The sequence below is a fragment of the Macrobrachium nipponense genome, chromosome 17, assembly GCF_015104395.2.
Source record: "Macrobrachium nipponense isolate FS-2020 chromosome 17, ASM1510439v2, whole genome shotgun sequence".
Classification (NCBI taxonomy): domain Eukaryota; kingdom Metazoa; phylum Arthropoda; class Malacostraca; order Decapoda; family Palaemonidae; genus Macrobrachium; species Macrobrachium nipponense.
The window spans coordinates 40252538-40270929 of NC_087210.1; the positions used below are offsets into that span (position 1 = coordinate 40252538).

Consider the following 18392-nt stretch of genomic DNA (forward strand, 5'->3'; position numbering starts at 1 on the left):
GTCTACCATAAGAGCTCTTGGATCTTCCACGACCGAGCAAAAAACTGGGAGCCTTTTTGAAATGAATGTTGCGAAGAGATCCACATGAGGAGTTCCCCACAGAGACCAGAGATCGAGACACACTTCCTCGTGTAGTGTCCATTTCTGTATGAAGGACCTGGTTCCTCCTGCTGAGCCTGTCCGCCCTCACATTCCTTACTCCCTGTACGAACCTTGTCAGCAGGGAGATGTTTCTGTGAGACGTCCAAAGTAATAGGTCTCTCGTGAGCTCGTAAAGGAACGAGGAGTGCGTCCCTCCCTGTTTCCGAATGTAGGCAAGTGCTGTGGTGTTGTCCACGTTTACTTGCACTACCTTGTTTGACACCAGAGGTTCTAGGCTCTTCAAGGCCAGATGTACGGCGAAGAGCTCTTTGCAGTTTATGTGCCAAGACACCTGTGCTGGTTCCCAGGTGCCTGACACTTCCTCTGAGCCTAATGTCGCTCCCCAACCTCTCTCCGACGCGTCGGAGAACACACTAGGTCTGGGTTTCTGTGTTCTTAGAGAGATCCCTTTGTTCTCTTCCAGAGGGAGCAACCACCACTGTAGGTGTGACTTTATCTCCACTGGAATGGAAAAACGTCCGACAGTGTCCGGTTTTCCAGCTCCAAGACCTCTTGAGGAAGAATTGAAGCGGACGTATATAAAGTCTTCCTAGAGGGAAGAATTGTTCTAGCGAGGAAAGCGTCACCAGAAGGCTCAACCATTCCCTCGCCGACGTTTGTTGCTTCTCTAAGAAGAGAGAGACTATCCGCAAACCTTTTGTCGATTCTCTCTTGCGAAGGAAAAACTCGAAAACACCCCGAGAATCCATCCGAATCCCCAGATAGACTAGGTCTTGTCTGGGGGTCAGCTGAGACTTCTCGAGGTTCACAAGCAATCCCAACGCTTTGATTAAATCAGAGTTAACTTTAGGTCCTCCAGCACTGTCTCTCCGATCTGGCCCTGATGAGCCAGTCGTCCAGATACATAGAGACATTCACTCCTTTGAGGTGAAGAAACCTCGCACATTCTTCATCAGGCTTGTGAAGACCTGAGGAGCTGTGGACAGGCCGAAACATAAGGCTCTGAACTGAAAGATCCTTCCCCCCGTCATGAAACGGAGGTACTTCTTCGACTGAAGGGTGGATCGGGACGTGAAAGTAGGCGTCCTGGAGATCTAAAGACACCATCCAATCTCCCTGTCGTAATGACGCCATGACTGAAAGCAGAAGTCTCCATGGAGAACTTTCTCCTTCTGAACAAATTTGTTGCAGAGAGCTGACGTCCAGTACTGGTCTCCAGCTCCCGAGCTTTCTCCGCCACCAGTAAAAAGCGATTGTAAAACAACCGGGGAGTGTTTGATCCCGTACCAATTCTATCGCTCCCCTTCTTGTCCCACATTTGTTCCACATCCTCCCCGATCGAAGAGTATCCCTCAGCACAGGATCCTTGTATTTGGCTGATAGTTCCCTGGTATTGACGTTAGGGGAGGAGTGTTCAGGAAAGGGATACGATATCCCCTCCTCCTTAAGATCGCCAAAGATGACGCGTCTGCATGTATCAGTGTCCAGGCTTCCACAAATCCCAGGAGCCTGGCACCTACTGGTGCTTGGAGAGAGAATCTTCATTTTCCCTTCTTAAAGGGACGAAAAAGCAGATCTACCTCTCTTCTCTGGAGCCTTCCTCCTCCTTGTGGAAGGTCTGGAGGTCGGACCACCTCGAAAGGGCTGCACCGTTTGTACTGGTCTTTCTTGTCCGATGCAGCAAACAGGTTTCTTCTTTCTTGCTGACTGCGTCAGCAGATCCTGAGTTGCCTTCTCAGTTAAAGAATGCGCAATGTCCTTTACTAACTGAGAAGGGAACAAAAAGTCAGATAGAGGCGCATATAAGAAGTGCTGCTCTCTGAGCATGTGAGACTGCCTTTGTTAAGAAGGCGCCATATACAGTCCTTTTCTTTAAAAGACCTGCCCCAAACAAAGAGGAGATTTCAAAAGATCCATCCTGTACCGCCTTGTCAATACAAGACAATATGCATAACAGGGCTTCAGGTTCGATTCCTTCCGAATCATGGGCTTTCTTGGACATCACCCCAAGGGACCAATCTAAGAAGTTAAAAACTTCCAATACACGAAAGAGTCCCTTGAGGAGATGATCCAGTTCCGAAATTCCCCACGTAATCCGTGCAGAATTGAGACTTTGACGCCGTGAAGCGTCAACCAAAGTCGAAAAATCTGTTTCGGTTGTAGAAGGGAGAGCAATACCCATATTCTCTCCCGTCTGATACCAAATGCCTCTTTTCCCAGCTAATCTTGCTGGAGGCATGCAGAAGACTGTCTTCACTAAGTCTTTCTTAGACTTCATCCATGAGTCTAAGGAATGTAATGCTCTCTTCATCGATATGGTGGGTTTCATTTTGAGAAAAGACGAAGGCTTCTTCGTTCTTAGCACTGGAAAAGAGCGAGCGCGGATTGAAGGAGGAGCGGCAGGCGTCAACTCGTCTCCGTACTCCTCAAGAAGTAGGGTAGTCAACACCTTATAGTTAGACAGACCTTCATCTTCCACTATATTCGTCATCCGAGTTTTCCTCTAACTCGGGATCTACATGCGTTTCCGCTCTCCTTTCCGAACGTTCTTCTTCTTGAGGAGACAAACTCCTAATAGGAGAGGGCTAAGGGAATGATAATCCTTCCTCTTTCCCGCTCTAATAGTCTTGGAAGGCGTCATAAGCTTCGGCTTCTCTAGAATTTTAGAAGACGCCTCACTTACATGACGCTTCCCGTTCGCCAAGCGTCATGGATGACGTCTTTTGCTGACGTCTCGATGACGCTTCGCGCTTGGAAGACGCTCCGCTCTCCAAAGGCGTCCTACTTGGCGTCATAATATTGGACGGAGCGTCATGTCTATGCTCCGCTTCCAATGACGCTTCGCGTCTAAAAGAGGTCGTTACGTCTCTTCCGGCGTTACGTACTCTCGTAAGCACCTGTTCTCGCTCTCGAACTAGACGCTTCTGTAAGACGTTTCGCCGTTTCCGTCTGTATGACGCTTCTCGTTGAACAGGTGAGAGAGGACGAGACTTCTTAATTGGAAGGTGCACGTCCTTCCGACGTGGCGCTAAAAACTCCCACTAGAGATGACAGTGCTCTTGAACTGCCATAATGATCTTTCTTGACGCTTCTCTCACGTCCAGTGCATGACGTCTTTCGTCATCACTTGGGGGAGAAGAAGGAAAGGGTACTTCCGCTACACTTCAGGTGACGCTTTCTTGCTAGAAGACGGAGCGTCATCTGAGAAACGCTCTGGACTAGAATCTATGTCAGGCTTCATATGACGCTTCAGCGGTTCTCGACAAGTTCGATTCCTTCCACCCTCGTTTAGGTGAGGGAGAGGGAGAGGACGAGAAACACTCGCGAAGGACGCTTTTTTCTATAGCGCCCTTGAGCCGCCTGCCACGAAGCAGAGCTAGCTGAAGGGACGTCTGGACCGTTGGGGATTCCCCACAACCTCCTTAAGGCTTTCGACTTTCCTTCTCCTCTGGGCTTGTGAGCTTGGAAGAGGTCTAGGCCTGGGAGCGTCGCTAGGGACGATCAAACGCCCCCTCCACAACACTGGGAGAACTCACTTCACTGTAATGCTCAACTTTCACTAGCCTTACCTTTGAAGTCAGCCATCTTGGACTTCATGTCTCTAATTGTAGCCTTTCAGATTGGCGATTTCGATGCCGAATCCGAAAAAGCACTCTGAGAATGAGATACATAGGGAGAATCTACATCAGTAGGATTAGAATTATCAGTGAAAGGCTCAATAGGCCTTGAACTCAACACCTTTCAATCGTCTAATTCTATCCCTCTCTAACTTCTTCAAATAGAAGTCAAAGTCTTCCACTCTTCTGCATTCAATCCCTCGTATTCCTTACAAGTATTAATAGCAGAACACTGAAACCCCCTACATTTACGGCATACGTTGTTGAGGATCCACCGAAGCTTTCGGTATCCTCACCCTGCAGCCTACATTCACACACATTCTCACACTCACATTAGAATCAGAATACTGAGAAAAATCCAAAAGAGTTATTAAAAAAACAAAAACAGTCCACTGTAGCGAATGCCAAAACACGATCAAAATACGTCACCAAAAAGCCGAAAAAAACGATGATCAAAGGATGAAAAATGAATCTAAGTCAGGAGGTAATAACAACAATGTTGATACCACCGGCGACAGAGAAAATATGATAGAAAACGGGGATGGTTCCTAGTCCTGCCACCCAGGGCAGGCCGGTAGATCACCTGACCTACCTGTAGCGAGTGGCGCGAAAGAATTTGAATTTCTGTCGGGACGACGGAGTCTTAGCTATGTATATATCTGACAGGTAAGTTGATTGTATGAAACCTTTAGACTCTAGAAGATAAATGGTAGCCAACTGGGCAGGATGAGCAACACATGCCTATTTGAGGTAGGATCCCGGACCATAAATATGTTGTATGTAAAGGAGAAAAGTCTGTAATCAGCCTCATATTTTCTTCATACTTTATTGTCATGAAATATTAATGTGTCTAAATCTTTTTCCCAGAATATTTACCACATTTATACATATTATGACAAAGTAGAACCCAATTAGAAGGTAAATTAAAAAATATGTACACATTACAAAATTTTAACCTCTAATGTGTTATATAATCAAAATCACCTACAATTTGAATCTACTTTGTACTATTCACATTCAAGCTCCAGTGCGGTCAATTAAGAATTTTTGTATCTTGTCTGCAAGTATTATTTCTACTACGGATGTGCGCTTTCGATATCAAAATTTTCTAAAACGAATAACAGTACTTTAAAATCCTGATATTCTCAATACTGTGCAAGTACAGCAAAGGGAAAGGCAACCTGAGATACAGAGTAATATCTGATGAAATCTAACGACACGGAAATAAAAAATATTTCAATTTTCTTGCCATAACAATATAACAACAATCATTTCAACAGTCTCACCCCTCTCAAAAACCGCTGCTCAACACTGAATAAATAAACTGTAACAAAAAAAAAAAAAAAAAAAAAAGTTTACATATAAAATTTACTTGTCGATTTATCCAAACCAACAACTGTCCCCATATCTAGAGACTGGTTACCTTTTTCTTTCAAACATTAAACCCTCACTTTGTCCCTGAGCCTAGTATTATGCCACATGCCAACAATAAAAAATTTATACTATATCGTACTGTCTCAAAACATTAAAACGCAAGCAAAACTAACATGTAAAAGTCAAAATTGTTATTATGCAAAGTACCATAAAAAAAAAAAAGTATGACATGATACCTTTATGCAAGTTTCATGCTTTAATATTAACAAATCATTTCAGGCATTTAGCCATCAAAAGTAAGTTTCCAAGTACACTAACTTGAACAAAATGTATCAGATGAGATTCTACAATTTTACCAATCTTATTAAACATACAATTATTACTGATCACAAACTGTACTTACATGAAAAAAGTGCTTAAAAAGAATTTTCACTTTACAGACACAAACCTCTTGCTTTTACTTATGCCACTCATACTTAGAGAGGACAGGCTAATATACTGAACAGCAGTTGATAAGTAAGACCTACATATTAAACTTGGGAGAGCATCCTTTCCTACTTAGAGAGCACTTCCACTTTTTGACTATTTATAGATTAGACGTGTAACAATGGGAAAGGAATAAAAATCCACTTCTGAAGCTAAATTTCAAGTTTTGTATGCAATTAGGGAAATACACTTACTTTTCTTTTAAAAGAAAAATGGCAATACCTACTTAAGAAGGAGGTGACCAATTCTAGGACTTTCACCTATTATTTACCTTTTATTTCTTTAAGAAACACACGTAAAATGAAAAAGCTAGAAAGTCCTCTTTGATACTTGTATGAATGCTGCTATCAAATTTACTCCAGGTTGCAAATGTGGAATGGTCAGGCTCTAGGTTACAATCCTGAGATATAGATAAGTTAGTGATCCATCAACCTCATGGCAACAACTAATATTAACCAGCTCAGCTATAAGTGAAATCAACAAAATACCAGGCTAACAACTTGAAATAACATCTTAGCAGTTGACATACTGCATGATAGAAGACAAAACTTGTGCATTGTTTCCTTTAAGTGAGTTTAGGTCTCCTGTGCTGACAGGAAATTCTTGAACCAAAACAAGAGAGTCTATGACAATCTACAAACACGTACGGGTATCTGTTTACTGTGCCCCTAAATCTGGTAGAGGCAAAGATTACATGGTAAGCTTTCAGCTGATGGCAGCCTTAAAACAGTTCTCAGCCATTTCCCAAAGATTCTTGCTCTTTCATTCAGCAGGTGAAGTACCAATGAAAAAAGATTTTTAGGTCTTTACTTTGGCCATTCATGACTACATTCCACTTTCTCGGTACAGCTTCTAGCTTGTGCCACTCAACAACCCCTCTAACCTTGAATAGTCACAAAGTCTCTGCCTACTTCAAGAGGTCTTCACCTCATTTTTTAATCAGGTCTTCATTCTATTTTTTGATCCCTATGAATATAAGCCTGCTCATAAAGGACTACTCATGCAATGACTGCTGATCAAAGCAACTGGATCATTAACCTTTCTTCCAGCACTAGTTTGTTAGTAATGTTAAGTGATCCAGCAAAGGATGCCACAGTACTGATGGAGGATCCCATACAAGATATCAGCTTCACAGGTCCGGCTACTTGTTTATCTCAAATTATGACTTTTTCCTGACCTTCATAAGTATCTACCCACTGTAACAAGATGAGCTTAGGTTTCTTGTTGACCACTATCATTAACAATGATGCACTGCACCAGTAACTGTACTACATCTCACTCAAGCCCAGATCTGGAAGACGATAATCAGCATACTGCCTGAAACTTTCAAATGGAGTTACACTGCAATAGAGCCATCTCCTTAATGAACACTTCTGCAGTCATGGAGATAAAAAATTGATCCACATCTTCTAGTAAAGATATAAAATTTACTCCTGGAAGGACCTCACTTATGCTAACATTACCATCTTGAAGGGGTCTACCATGCTACAATTATCATCCTGAAGGGGTCTGCAAGAATAGGCATTAACAGCATTGCAATTTGATGCAATATCAATTTATGATGCCAAAAGTGCAAATACATACTCTTTCTCTTCAGCTGTTTCACTGACTTCACATCACAATAAAGACAGAATTGTTTTATTCATGCAAACTTCAGCAACGGTAGTTAAGCATCAAAGTGGCTGGAAGATTTAATAGGCTCCATCAACAGCACTTTTATCGCCAGCTTCATAAGATCCCATGATCAATCTGACAGAATAAGTCCTATCAGTGCTTTGCTTGACTGAGTACTTGCGATGACTGAACTGTATACCTTATAACATGTGGATAAGCAGCACAGCTATATCTCTACTTGCAGTGGAGGAAATTCTATCCCTGGAACTTTAAAGCCTTTCCACAATCCTACTGAAATGAATGGACCACAACCTGTTACATGTTTACAATCGGTGCTCAAGCCCCAAACTCTAGAAAGTGTTTGTAAGACTTCTGGGACTCGCCAGCTTTTCTCTATTCCTGCAGACATGAGTAGGTAAAACTTTTACATTACCTACAAACCCAGAGAAAATATGCACAATGGGAGAAATAAAGTGAATTACAGCCTGCACTCTTTGATTAACTAATATGAAAATCACTGCAACCCATAAACATAAGCACCCTGTTTTTTAAATGTAGCAACAGTTACACAAAAATCAGGAAAATACAATGTCCAATACTACATAGTGACAATAACTGGAGGTAATAAAATAAAGTGAAGGTAAAACACAGTTGGAAAAGCTGCTAACAAGTAAAAAGGAGCATGGGTTTCTCTCATGGGGGAGGTTTTACCAGTTACATAACAATAATTTATTGCACTTCAAACAGCTGTTCAGCACTTAGTGCATCCACCCTATCCAAATGGTAAAGCTTAAGTAATAGTACAGTAAGAGGATTTGCAATTAGTAATATTACATTCCATTAAAGAATACTTCTCATAACAAAAATTGTTGATATCTTACAGTCCCAGAACAAAATGCTTATCTACGAAAGTTACTTTGCCGATTCAACCTAACCTTGCCTAACTTCACTGATCGCTTTAGCATTAATTATGATAGCAATGGATGTTTGATTTGTTTCATTTTTGGGTAGGAAATGAAATAGCCTATATTAAGCTCACCTTATCCATTCCTTTATTTGGTTATCGGAGCTATCTTGACTGTCATCCAAAAAATATGATGATTTGTGAGACCCAGCAGATAACAGGAACTGAGATCTTATAGCTGCCACTAACTGAGCGAAAACAACATTTTGATCCAATCTGGCAGGTTCAATTTCCTCAAGAGGTAACAATTCTGATGATTCAGGATTTGGATGATGGAAGGAGGGTGCAGTTTTAGAATAAACATCAAATTTTTCTTTTGGATTTTCAGGTAGTCTACTTATTTTACAATCACTACTCATGGAGGAAAACCTAACACCAGCACTTTCATCATCACAGACTGAAAAGTTTAACAATCTATCTCCTTCATTAACATTATAATGATCTGTTCTCTCATCACAAAGGGAATGGTCAACAGTATGCTCACTTTCACTTGGGGATCTTTCCAAACGCATCCACTCATTTACATAAGGGGATGTGGCACCTATTTTGTCATCGACTGAAAATTGTTCAAAGTGTTTCTCTTTATATTTTGGGGACTGTCTATGCTCTTCAGCCTCTTTCTGACTTACAGAATGGTCTCCAATATTATCCATACTATTGTCTAAAAAGTCTAACTTTTTCTGATCAATAACCTCATCTGAATTTGCATTATCAAAATCCAAAGAAGTAACACTCTTGTTATCTTGACCATCCTCAATATCTACACTTCCAACATCTGATTCTCTGTCATTTTCTGGGGAATTCCTACTCAAAGATAATCTACTAAGAATAAAATTTGTAGATTCTCCACCAAAGCACTGGAAATTATCTTGTTCTGAGGTGTCTAGTAAATTAATAAGACTTCCTGGCTTATGTGTCAAATTTTCTGGTCTCTCATTCACATCATGAGTCTTTGTCAGGGAAGGCCCAGAGTGATCAATCAGATCAATCATAGATGACAACCCCGACATACGTCTGATCAACTCCAGCATGGCCATGTGACTTATTACTTTTCTGGTAATAAAATTACCTCTTGCTGCAACGACTTCTTGTAAACTATTGTTATTTATAACTTCATCTGCAGTGCCCAAGTCTGAATTATTTTCTGAAGAATGATTAACTCTTGTGCACTTTAATCTGTGCATTCGAAACTTTTGAAAAGTAGCAAAACTTCTTCTGCATGGTCTACAATATGCACATTTATGAGTAGCAAGATATTTAGGACTAGAAAAATACTTTTTACATAATTCACACTTATGATCTGTAATGACTGGGGTACTAGTAGGCTCTGGTGGTGGTAATGAATCTACAGGCTCTAAATCAGCTGAAGAGTGCAACCTTGCACATTTGCGCTTGTGCATTTCATACTTTTGATATGATGCAAAAATGTGATCACACACTGCACAGTACGGGCATTTATGAGCAGCTAAGTAATTCAAACTTGAAAATCCCTTTTTACACCATTCACACACATGACTAGAAATACCAGGATTTTCAAAACCAACACTCAGTATTTCCTTTGCATTTTTGCCAGCACAACTATGACTGTCATATTTTTGCTTAGTGCTATATGAACGTTGACAAAAAAAGCAAAACGAGCATTTGTGTTTTTCTAAGCGTTTTATTGAAGAATAATCTTTCTTGCATAGCCCACACTGATAAGACATTTTCCTTTTCCTAGTATGTAGTATAATCCTAGTAAAACCAAAAGTTATAAAATTAATTCACGTAATATTGAAATGCTATGCCATGTTCATTACAAAAGACAAAGCAAAAAATTACCAGTTCTAAAAAAAAAAAAAATAGTTAAAAACACAATAAATACAAATTATACACAAATAAGCAATGAGCTTCACACATAATAGTATTTATAATGACCAAACAAATACAGCAAATGATGGACATAAGTATGGCCTAAGCTTAGGATTCCTGAAAAAAATTACCTTTCTTTAAATTTTGCAGAAAGGAACAAGACTTGAATAAAACAATCTAGATAAACATGGAAACTGTACAATTGGGAAAATGTAACCAAATTAAGAAACAATGAACATAATACAGTACATTTAATCCAGCTTATGATGAAAATTCCATCTTCAAAGATATAACTCTACAGGTGAATATACAATAAATAATAAATACAGAGGACATAGTAAACAGCCACAACTTAGCTCTTGCTTCAAGGCCTGGCATCCGAGTTATAAAATTAATTTTTTGCCATGTTAACCATTTCTGTTTATTATGTACAGGCCTATACATAATACTAAGCATTAACAGAGAGATTTCTGTACATAAAAAATATTTTGGGGTAAAACATATCCGTTTCAACCTAAAAAAAGTACTGTATTCATGTTTTCTGATGTCTTCTATTTAAAAATGCCCCAAGCATAAAACCACTAAAACTAAACTTTTACTTTTCCAAGACACTAGATTTTTAAGCAAGATTTTTTAAGGCAAATGTAAATACTACTCATTTGAAATCTTTTATGTAAAAATGAAAGTTTTGAAAGTTATAAGAATCATTTTTAATAACAAATTAACAGAAATTTTACTGGAAATATGTAAAAAAAAAAAAAAAAAAAGATACATGCAAGCACATCAACAAAATAAAGGCACTCAAAACCAATCAATCTGCCTAGTCTGATGAAAAAATCCTTACGGAAATTATCTGATCAGAGTACCTGCTTTTGTCCAATACCAGTGAAGTAAGTGCAACTATACACAACAAATAGCAGCCAATAACAAAATACAGAGAGAGAGAGAGAGAGAGAGAGAGAGAGAGAGAGAGAGAGAATATTTATATGGCAATAAGTTTCACCCTCTTGGATTCAGTTAGTCCACATCTGACTTTGGAATTAACTTTGATGAGCCAAATCAAGTCAGGGCTAAATCCTGTGGTTTTGTAAAACTGACAATATGTAATGTAATTGATTACAAATATATTTTTATAATAAAATTAAATTTTATAAATATCACACCAAGTAATTACTTAGCTAACAATTAGCCTAGCATGGCACCCTAAATTCAAAAATTTGTGAGACTTGCAATGGGGGCGGGGTGACACAGGTCCAGGTCCCGCCCACCGCAACGGGACCTTGGAATCGAGTAGCCCACAGCATAATTCTTATTTATTACCGCTAAGTTCATGAAATTTAGTAATTACTAGGTAAGTACTGTATATTTATAAAAACTATATTTTTAAAATAAAATAGTTTTACAAATATACTTACCAAGTAATCACTTAGCTAACAATTAGCCTCACATGGCATCCTAAATTCAAATATTTGCGTGCAAGTGACTGTTGCAAAGCAGGGGTGACAGGTCCCGCCCACTGCAATGGGAACTCGCAAGTGACAGAAGCCCACAGCGTCATTCTCATTTGTTGCCGCTAGGTTCATGAAAATCAGAGGGGAGGAGGGGAGGCTTTGATTTAGTAATTACTTGGTAAGTATAATTATAAAAATGATATTGTTATGATACAATAAAGTTTGTTCATACTTACCTGGCAGATAGATATATAGCTGTATTCTCCGAAGTCCGACAGAATTTCAAAACTCCCGGCACACACAGTGGTCGGCCAGGTGGCTAGTACCCATTCCCGCCGCTGGGAGGCGGGTATCAGGAACCATTCCCATTTTCTATTCAGATTTTCTAATGCCACTGTCCCATGAGGGGAGGTGGGTGGGTACTTGATTATATATATCTGCCAGGTAAGTATGAACAAACTTTATTGTATCATAACAATATCATTTTGTTCATGAAACTTACCTGTCAGATATATACGTATATATCTGAATCCCACCATTGGAGGTGGGAAGGGACAGAATAGAAAGATTTTGGAAACAAATAATTACATGCAGATGATTGACATCTTGGTTCCTTACCTGTTAGCATAGCTGACCACAATGCGACTAGACCATATTGACCATACTCTGAGGGCAACAAAGCAAAAAACCACCACCTGACCTAACCAATCAAAAGTTAATCCCACATAACTTTTAGGCTAAAGAAAATCAAAACGTGTTTCAATTGATGAAATAAGCATAACACTGTAATGCATGACATTACAGTCATGTAGGCCAATTACCAAAGAGCGGTCACAAAAAAAACTAAAAAGAAGGGAAGTCCGCCTCAGGCGGCCGACCCCACAACCGTAAATCAACACAACAAAATTAAAAGCACACCTAACCATTTTCTATAGGATAGGATTTGTGCTGCTCCCTGCCCCCAATATCATGTCTGTGGATATGTATGGCCCTAGCGAATAGCAGTTCTCGTATGCCGTCTTCACATCCCACAGGTAGTGTGAAGCGAACGCAGAGTTGCTTTGCCAAAATGTGGTACTCAGGATATCACTGAGTGCCATATTCTTTTGAAATGCCACTGAGGTCGCGACAGCTCTTACCTCGTGAGCATTAACTTTCAAAATTTTAAGATCACCATCTGGACAGGACGAATGAGCCTCCTTGATGGTGCTTCTCAAAAAGAACGCCAGTGCGTTCTTTGACATTGGAAAGTCTGGTCTCTTGACAAAAACCAGAGATTGTCCGAAGGACCTCAACATTGTTTAGTTCTTTCCAAATAAAACTTGAGAGCCCTGACAGGGCACAGGACTCTCTCTGGTTCTTGTCCAATGATCTCTGCTAACCCCTTGATATCAAAGCTCTTGGGCCAGGGGTTGGACGGATTTCCGTTCTTCGCTAAGAAGGAAGGGCTCAGGAAACACACTGCACTGTGTCCTCTAAAGCCCACATACTACTTACTTATGGCTTGAACCTCACTAACCCTCTTTGCTGTGGCCAGAGCGGTTAGGAAAATAGCCTTCCTTATGACGTCCTTTAAAGAGGCAGCATGCAGAGGTTCGAAAGGACTTGACATTAGGAACTTTAGAACTATATCTAAGTTCCATGACGGAATCTTAGGCTGCGGTACTTTCGAGGTTTCAAAAGACCTCAAAAGATCGTGAAGGTCTTTATTGTTGGTCAGGTCTAAGCCTCTGTGTCGGAAGACAGCCGACAACATACTCTTGTACCCCCTAATCGTGAGAACCGCGAGTCTGTCAACATTCCTCAGATGGAGGAGGAAATCAACGATCTGATTCACAGAGGTCTTGGAGGAAGAAATACCTTTCTTCATACACCATCTCCTGAAGACAGCCCACTTAGATTGATAGACTGCTCGAGAGGAAGCTCTTCTTGCGTTGGCAATAGCTCTTGCCACCGGTCTTGAAAACCCTCTCGCTCTGACCAACTTCTGGATAGTCTGAACGCAGTCAGACTCAGAGCGGAGAGGTTTCCGTGGTACCTCTCGAAGTGGGGCTGTCTGAGTAGATCGACTCTCTCTGGCAGGGTCCTTGGGAAGTCCACTAGAAAGGACATGACCTCCGTGAACCAGTCACTTGAAGGCCAAAACGGGGCGATTAACGTCATTCTCGCTCCCTGAGACGCCGCAAACTTCCTGATTACTTCTCCCAGGAGTTTGAACGGGGGAAAGGCGTAGACGTCCATCCCCGTCCAATCCCATAGGATGGCATCTATTGCTATTGCTCCCAGGTCGAGAACCGGTGAGGAGTAAAGAGGAAGTCTCTTCGTCTTCGATGTTGCGAAGAGATCTACTAATGGACGGCCCATAGTCTCCACAACTCTTGGCAGACCTCTAGATGAAGAGTCCATTCTGTCGCAAGCAGTTGATGTCGACGGCTGAGAAGATCCGCCCGAACATTTTGAACTCCTGAAACGAACCTCGTCAGGATTATTATGTTCCGTGCTCTTGCCCAAAGAAGGATGTCTCTTGCTATCTCGAACAGGGACCGAGTGTGTGTCTCCCCCCATGTTTCTTGATGTATGCGAGAGCCGTGGTATTGTCCGAGTTGATCTGGACAACTCGGCCAACAACTCGTCCCTCGAAGAACTGGAGAGCCAATTGAAAAGCTTCTAACTCTTTGAGGTTTATGTGCCAGGACCTCTGTTCCCCTCTCCAGAGGCCTGACACTTCCTCCTTGCCTAGTGTTGCTCCCCAGCCCGCCATGGACGCATCTGAGAACAACACTAGGTTGGGGCTCAGAAGGCTGAGGGACAGTCCTTCTGAAAGCTTGACGGGATCATTCCACCACTTCAGGTGATCCTTGACCGACTGAGAAATCTTCAAAGTTGCGTCTATGTCTTCCTTGTCTTTCCAGTTCTCCGCTAGGAAAAACTGGAGCGGCCGGAGGTGCAGCCTCCCTAGGGAAACAAACTTCTCCAGCAAGGAAATAGTCCCCAGCAGACTCATCCATTCCTTCGCCGAGCATGTCTCCTTCCCTAAGAAGACTGACACTTTTTCTAAGCATTTCTGCAGACGTTCCAGGGATGGAAAAGCTTTAAAAGCCACTGAATCCATCTGAATCCCCAGATATATGATGGACTGCGTAGGGATCAGATGGGACTTTTTGAAATTGACTAGTAGGCCTAGGGCCTTCGTCAGCTGCAATGTCGTATGAAGGTCCTCCAGACACCTCGACTCCGACGATGAACGGATGAGCCAGTCGTCTAGGTAAAGTGAGACCCTTATCTTTGAGAGATGAAGCCATTTAACAACATTTTGCATGAGAAGCGTGAAGACCATAGGCACTGTACTTAGCCCGAAACAGAGCGCTCTGAACTGGAAAACCTGTCCCTTCAAGACGAACCTCAGGAACTTCCTTGATTGAGGATGAATCGGACGTGGAAGTAGGCGTCTTGGAGGTCCAAGGACACCATCCAGTCCCCTGGTCTTAAAGCTCCCAGCACAGACCAAGACATCTCCATCTCGAACTTTTCTTTTCTCACAAAAAGGTTCAGCCTGCTGACGTCCAGGACAGGTCTCCATCCCCCAGACTGCTTCGGAACCAGGAATAACCTGTTGTAGAAGCCTGAGGAATCTAACATTAGAACCTGTTCTACGGCTCTCTTCTCTATCATTTGCTCGAGAAGATCGAGCAATATCTGTTGCTTCGCCGGCTGGTATGAGGGCGACAGGTCTATGGGCTTCGTGCTCAATGGAGGTGTTGAGAGGAAAGGTATCTTGTAACCTCTCTCGATTATCTCGAGGGACCAGGTGTCCATCCCTCTTACTCTCCATGCCTCTGCAAAGAATGAGAATCTCGCTCCGACCGGTGTCTGAAGGGCAGAGACGTCACTTCTTTCCTCTGGGTTTTGAGGAATTCTCAACTGCGCTTCCTCTCCCGTTTCATACCAAATTCCAGCTCTTCCGCTTAGCCTCGATGGAGGAAGAGCAAAGGAAGCCTTGCCCCGCGCCTTCCTGGAGTCCATCCAGTCATGGATCCTCTTGAATGCTCTCTTTGTAGAGAGCGAAGTGGCCATCTTAACGAAGCCAGGCGCCTTCCTCGTCTTCGATGAGGCCAACTGTGAAGGCGGAGAGCAAGGAACCGGTGTCTGAAACTTGTCGGTAAACAAGTCTTTCAGGAGGCGGGTTAACGTCTTAATAGTCCGAAGAAGACGACGTTGTCGGCTCTTCATCGTCAGCAGGACGAGAGTCACTCGAAGATTCTCCTTCCTCTAGGGGAATAGCAGAAGTGTCCTTAACAGACCGTGATGTAATCAAGCCCTGAGGTTCCGTTCGTAAAAGGGGGCCTCTGTCTGAAGGAGGGTTCGCAGTAGAAATTCGGGTCTGTTTCACCGCTAATTTCGAAACTTCCAGTTCCTGTAAAGGAACGTCCTGCGGAGCGTCCTGAAGAGCGCCTTTGCAGGAGTCCTGCCAACCGTCTTGACATGTAGGGTGTCCATCGTTCTGAATAGCGTCTTGGCAAATACTTTGCCAAGCGTCATGATGTTTAGGATGTCGAGAACCTTCAAAGGCGTCCTCACGAGCGTCCTGGCGAGCGTCTCGATGTGCAGGACGTCGAGCATCTTCAGAAGCGTCCTGGCGAGCGTCTCGATGTGCAGGACGTCGAGCACCATCAGAATTGTCCTCGCGAGCGTCTAGATGTGCAGGACATCTAGCGTGCATAGAACGTCGTGCGTCCCCAAAGACGTCTTTACGAGGGTCTTGTTGAATATCTCGATGTTGAAAAAGTTCCTGACGTGACGTGTAAGACACAAAAGCGTCCACCCGTTCAACTTGAGAAGCGTTTTGGCGAGTCTCGCGCCGCTCTTGAAGCGCGCGAGTGGCAAACTCAGATGTTCGGTTATCGTCGTCAGTAGGAGACTTATGGACGTTCCCGACCTCCTGACAAAGACGATGGCTACCTGTGCGACATCTTGCGCCTTTGTCACGTTCATCGATACTCCTAGAAGCTCTCTCAAAAGGAACGCTTGCGCGTTCTCGAATGAGTAGGCAGGATCTAGAAGGCGACGAAGCTCGGGAGGTCGATGAACGAGGAGAAGGAGCAGGGGACTGCCTGGTTCTCTTGACAGGCAGCCACCGATCCTTCCTACGACAATGGGGTTCTACCTCTCTCTTTGCGAAGTACGACGCCAACTGTTGTTGCATATTTATAAGGATCTCTCTAGAAGGAGAAGATCCATGGCCAGGAGAAGGACTAATCCTGTGAGAAGATGATGGTCGAGGGGACGTTTTCTCCTTTCTCTCAGGAACAAAATTAGAGCGATCGGAGCGCTCAAAAGCGTCCTCCTCCGATGAATTCCTGGTCCTCTTCTGTGGGGGAATGTCTTCAAAGCATTCAGGAGACGACTGAAACGTAGGTCGAGAAGGAGGACGTGAAGCGTCCTCTTCTCTAAAACCTCTCTTAAGAGGGCGGTAAAGACGACAGCCGCCTGTGCGACATCTTGCGCCTTTGCCACTCTCATTGTGAGAGGCCCTCTGAGCGCTCCAACCCCGGTGAGGGGAGGACGCCTCGGAGGAAGAGAAAGATTCTTTAAGGATTCGTGCACGTGTACGATCCTTGGTAGCCTGGGAAGCGTCAACAGGTTCTGCTGAAGGGACGTCAGACCGGTAGATAGTCTCTGTAACCCTCCTTCGGCTTTCGACTTGCCCACTCTTTATGTCCTGGGAGTACGAGAGGTCTAGACCTGGAGGCGTTATGGGACTGATCTGACGCCCCCTCCACAACACTAGAGGCACCAAAACTATCACTGCACTTCAACACATTAGATTGGAGCGCGAGCACTTTTGACTCCAGGGCACAAATAGACTCCATGATCGTAGAAAGTACGTTTCCTTCTGTAGATACCTCCTGATTGCCTGAAGGCAATACTACGGGGTTAGGTGTAACAAAATCTACAGGAGGGTTCGCAGGAGATAAATTACTACCCTGACTTCTATTAATTGAAGCACTCCTGGAGGAAGACCTCCTGATTCTATCACGCGCAAGTTTACGTATATAAGAATCATACGTCTTCCACTCAAGATCAGTCAAATTCTCACACTCGTTACATCTATCGTTCAACAAACAAACATGCCCCCTACACCTTGTGCATACCGAGTAAGGGTCTACCGAAGCTTTCGGTAGCCTCACCTTACATTCTTGCATACAACACACCCTGAAACTAGAAGAACTAGATCCAGACATCTTAATTCAAGAACAGTCAAAGCCAAAATCAAAATCAAACCACGATAGCGTATGCCAAGCCACAAATCCAAGTCAATAAACCAAAAGACAATCAGGATACTCAAGCGGCAATGAAGTTTCCAAAATCCTAAGACGTAGGTACTGGAAACAGATGTTTACAGTACCGGCGACAGAGAAAATCTGAATAGAAAATGGTAATGGTTCCTGATACCCGCCTCCCAGCGGCGGGAATGGGTACTAGCCACCTGGCCTACCACTGCGTGTGCCGGGAGTTTTGAAATTCTGTCGGACTTCGGAGAATACAGCTATATATATATCTGACAGGTAAGTTACATGAACAAACTTCACTTTATTATAAAAGCTACAGGAATGGCTAACAATGGGTCAGTGTTCGTCGCTTGCTTACCTGGTAAGAGAGCTACACCGGGAGATGCTGCCTCTGCTGGTGCTCATCTTAACTTCTATGTTGGTGGAAGTCTTGCAGCGGAGGGATCTGACTGACCACTGACAAGACTCAAGATAAAATATTCATGCCCTTGCCCTGGGCACAGTACCATAACAAGAAGACCAGGAAATAAACCTGTCATCTTTACACCATTACACAAGTTCATGATAAAAGACACAAACCAACCAACCAACTGGTGGGTCCTTCAGGTACTAGGTAACCCCCGCAGGCTCCCATAACTCAACA

General features: G+C 42.9%; 1 protein-coding gene across 1 annotated transcript in view; it reads right to left on the reverse strand.

Annotated features, from left to right (window-relative positions):
• The window catches only part of LOC135196193 (uncharacterized), a 105513-nt gene extending 95635 nt beyond the window's left edge, over positions 1-9878 (reverse strand). Inside the window, exon 1 of the mRNA XM_064222790.1 lies at positions 8233-9878. Within this exon, the coding sequence (XP_064078860.1) occupies positions 8233-9863 (1631 nt within the window). The 5' untranslated portion in view covers positions 9864-9878. The remainder of the gene's footprint in view (positions 1-8232) is intronic.
• Between the last annotated feature and the right edge of the window lie 8514 nt (positions 9879-18392).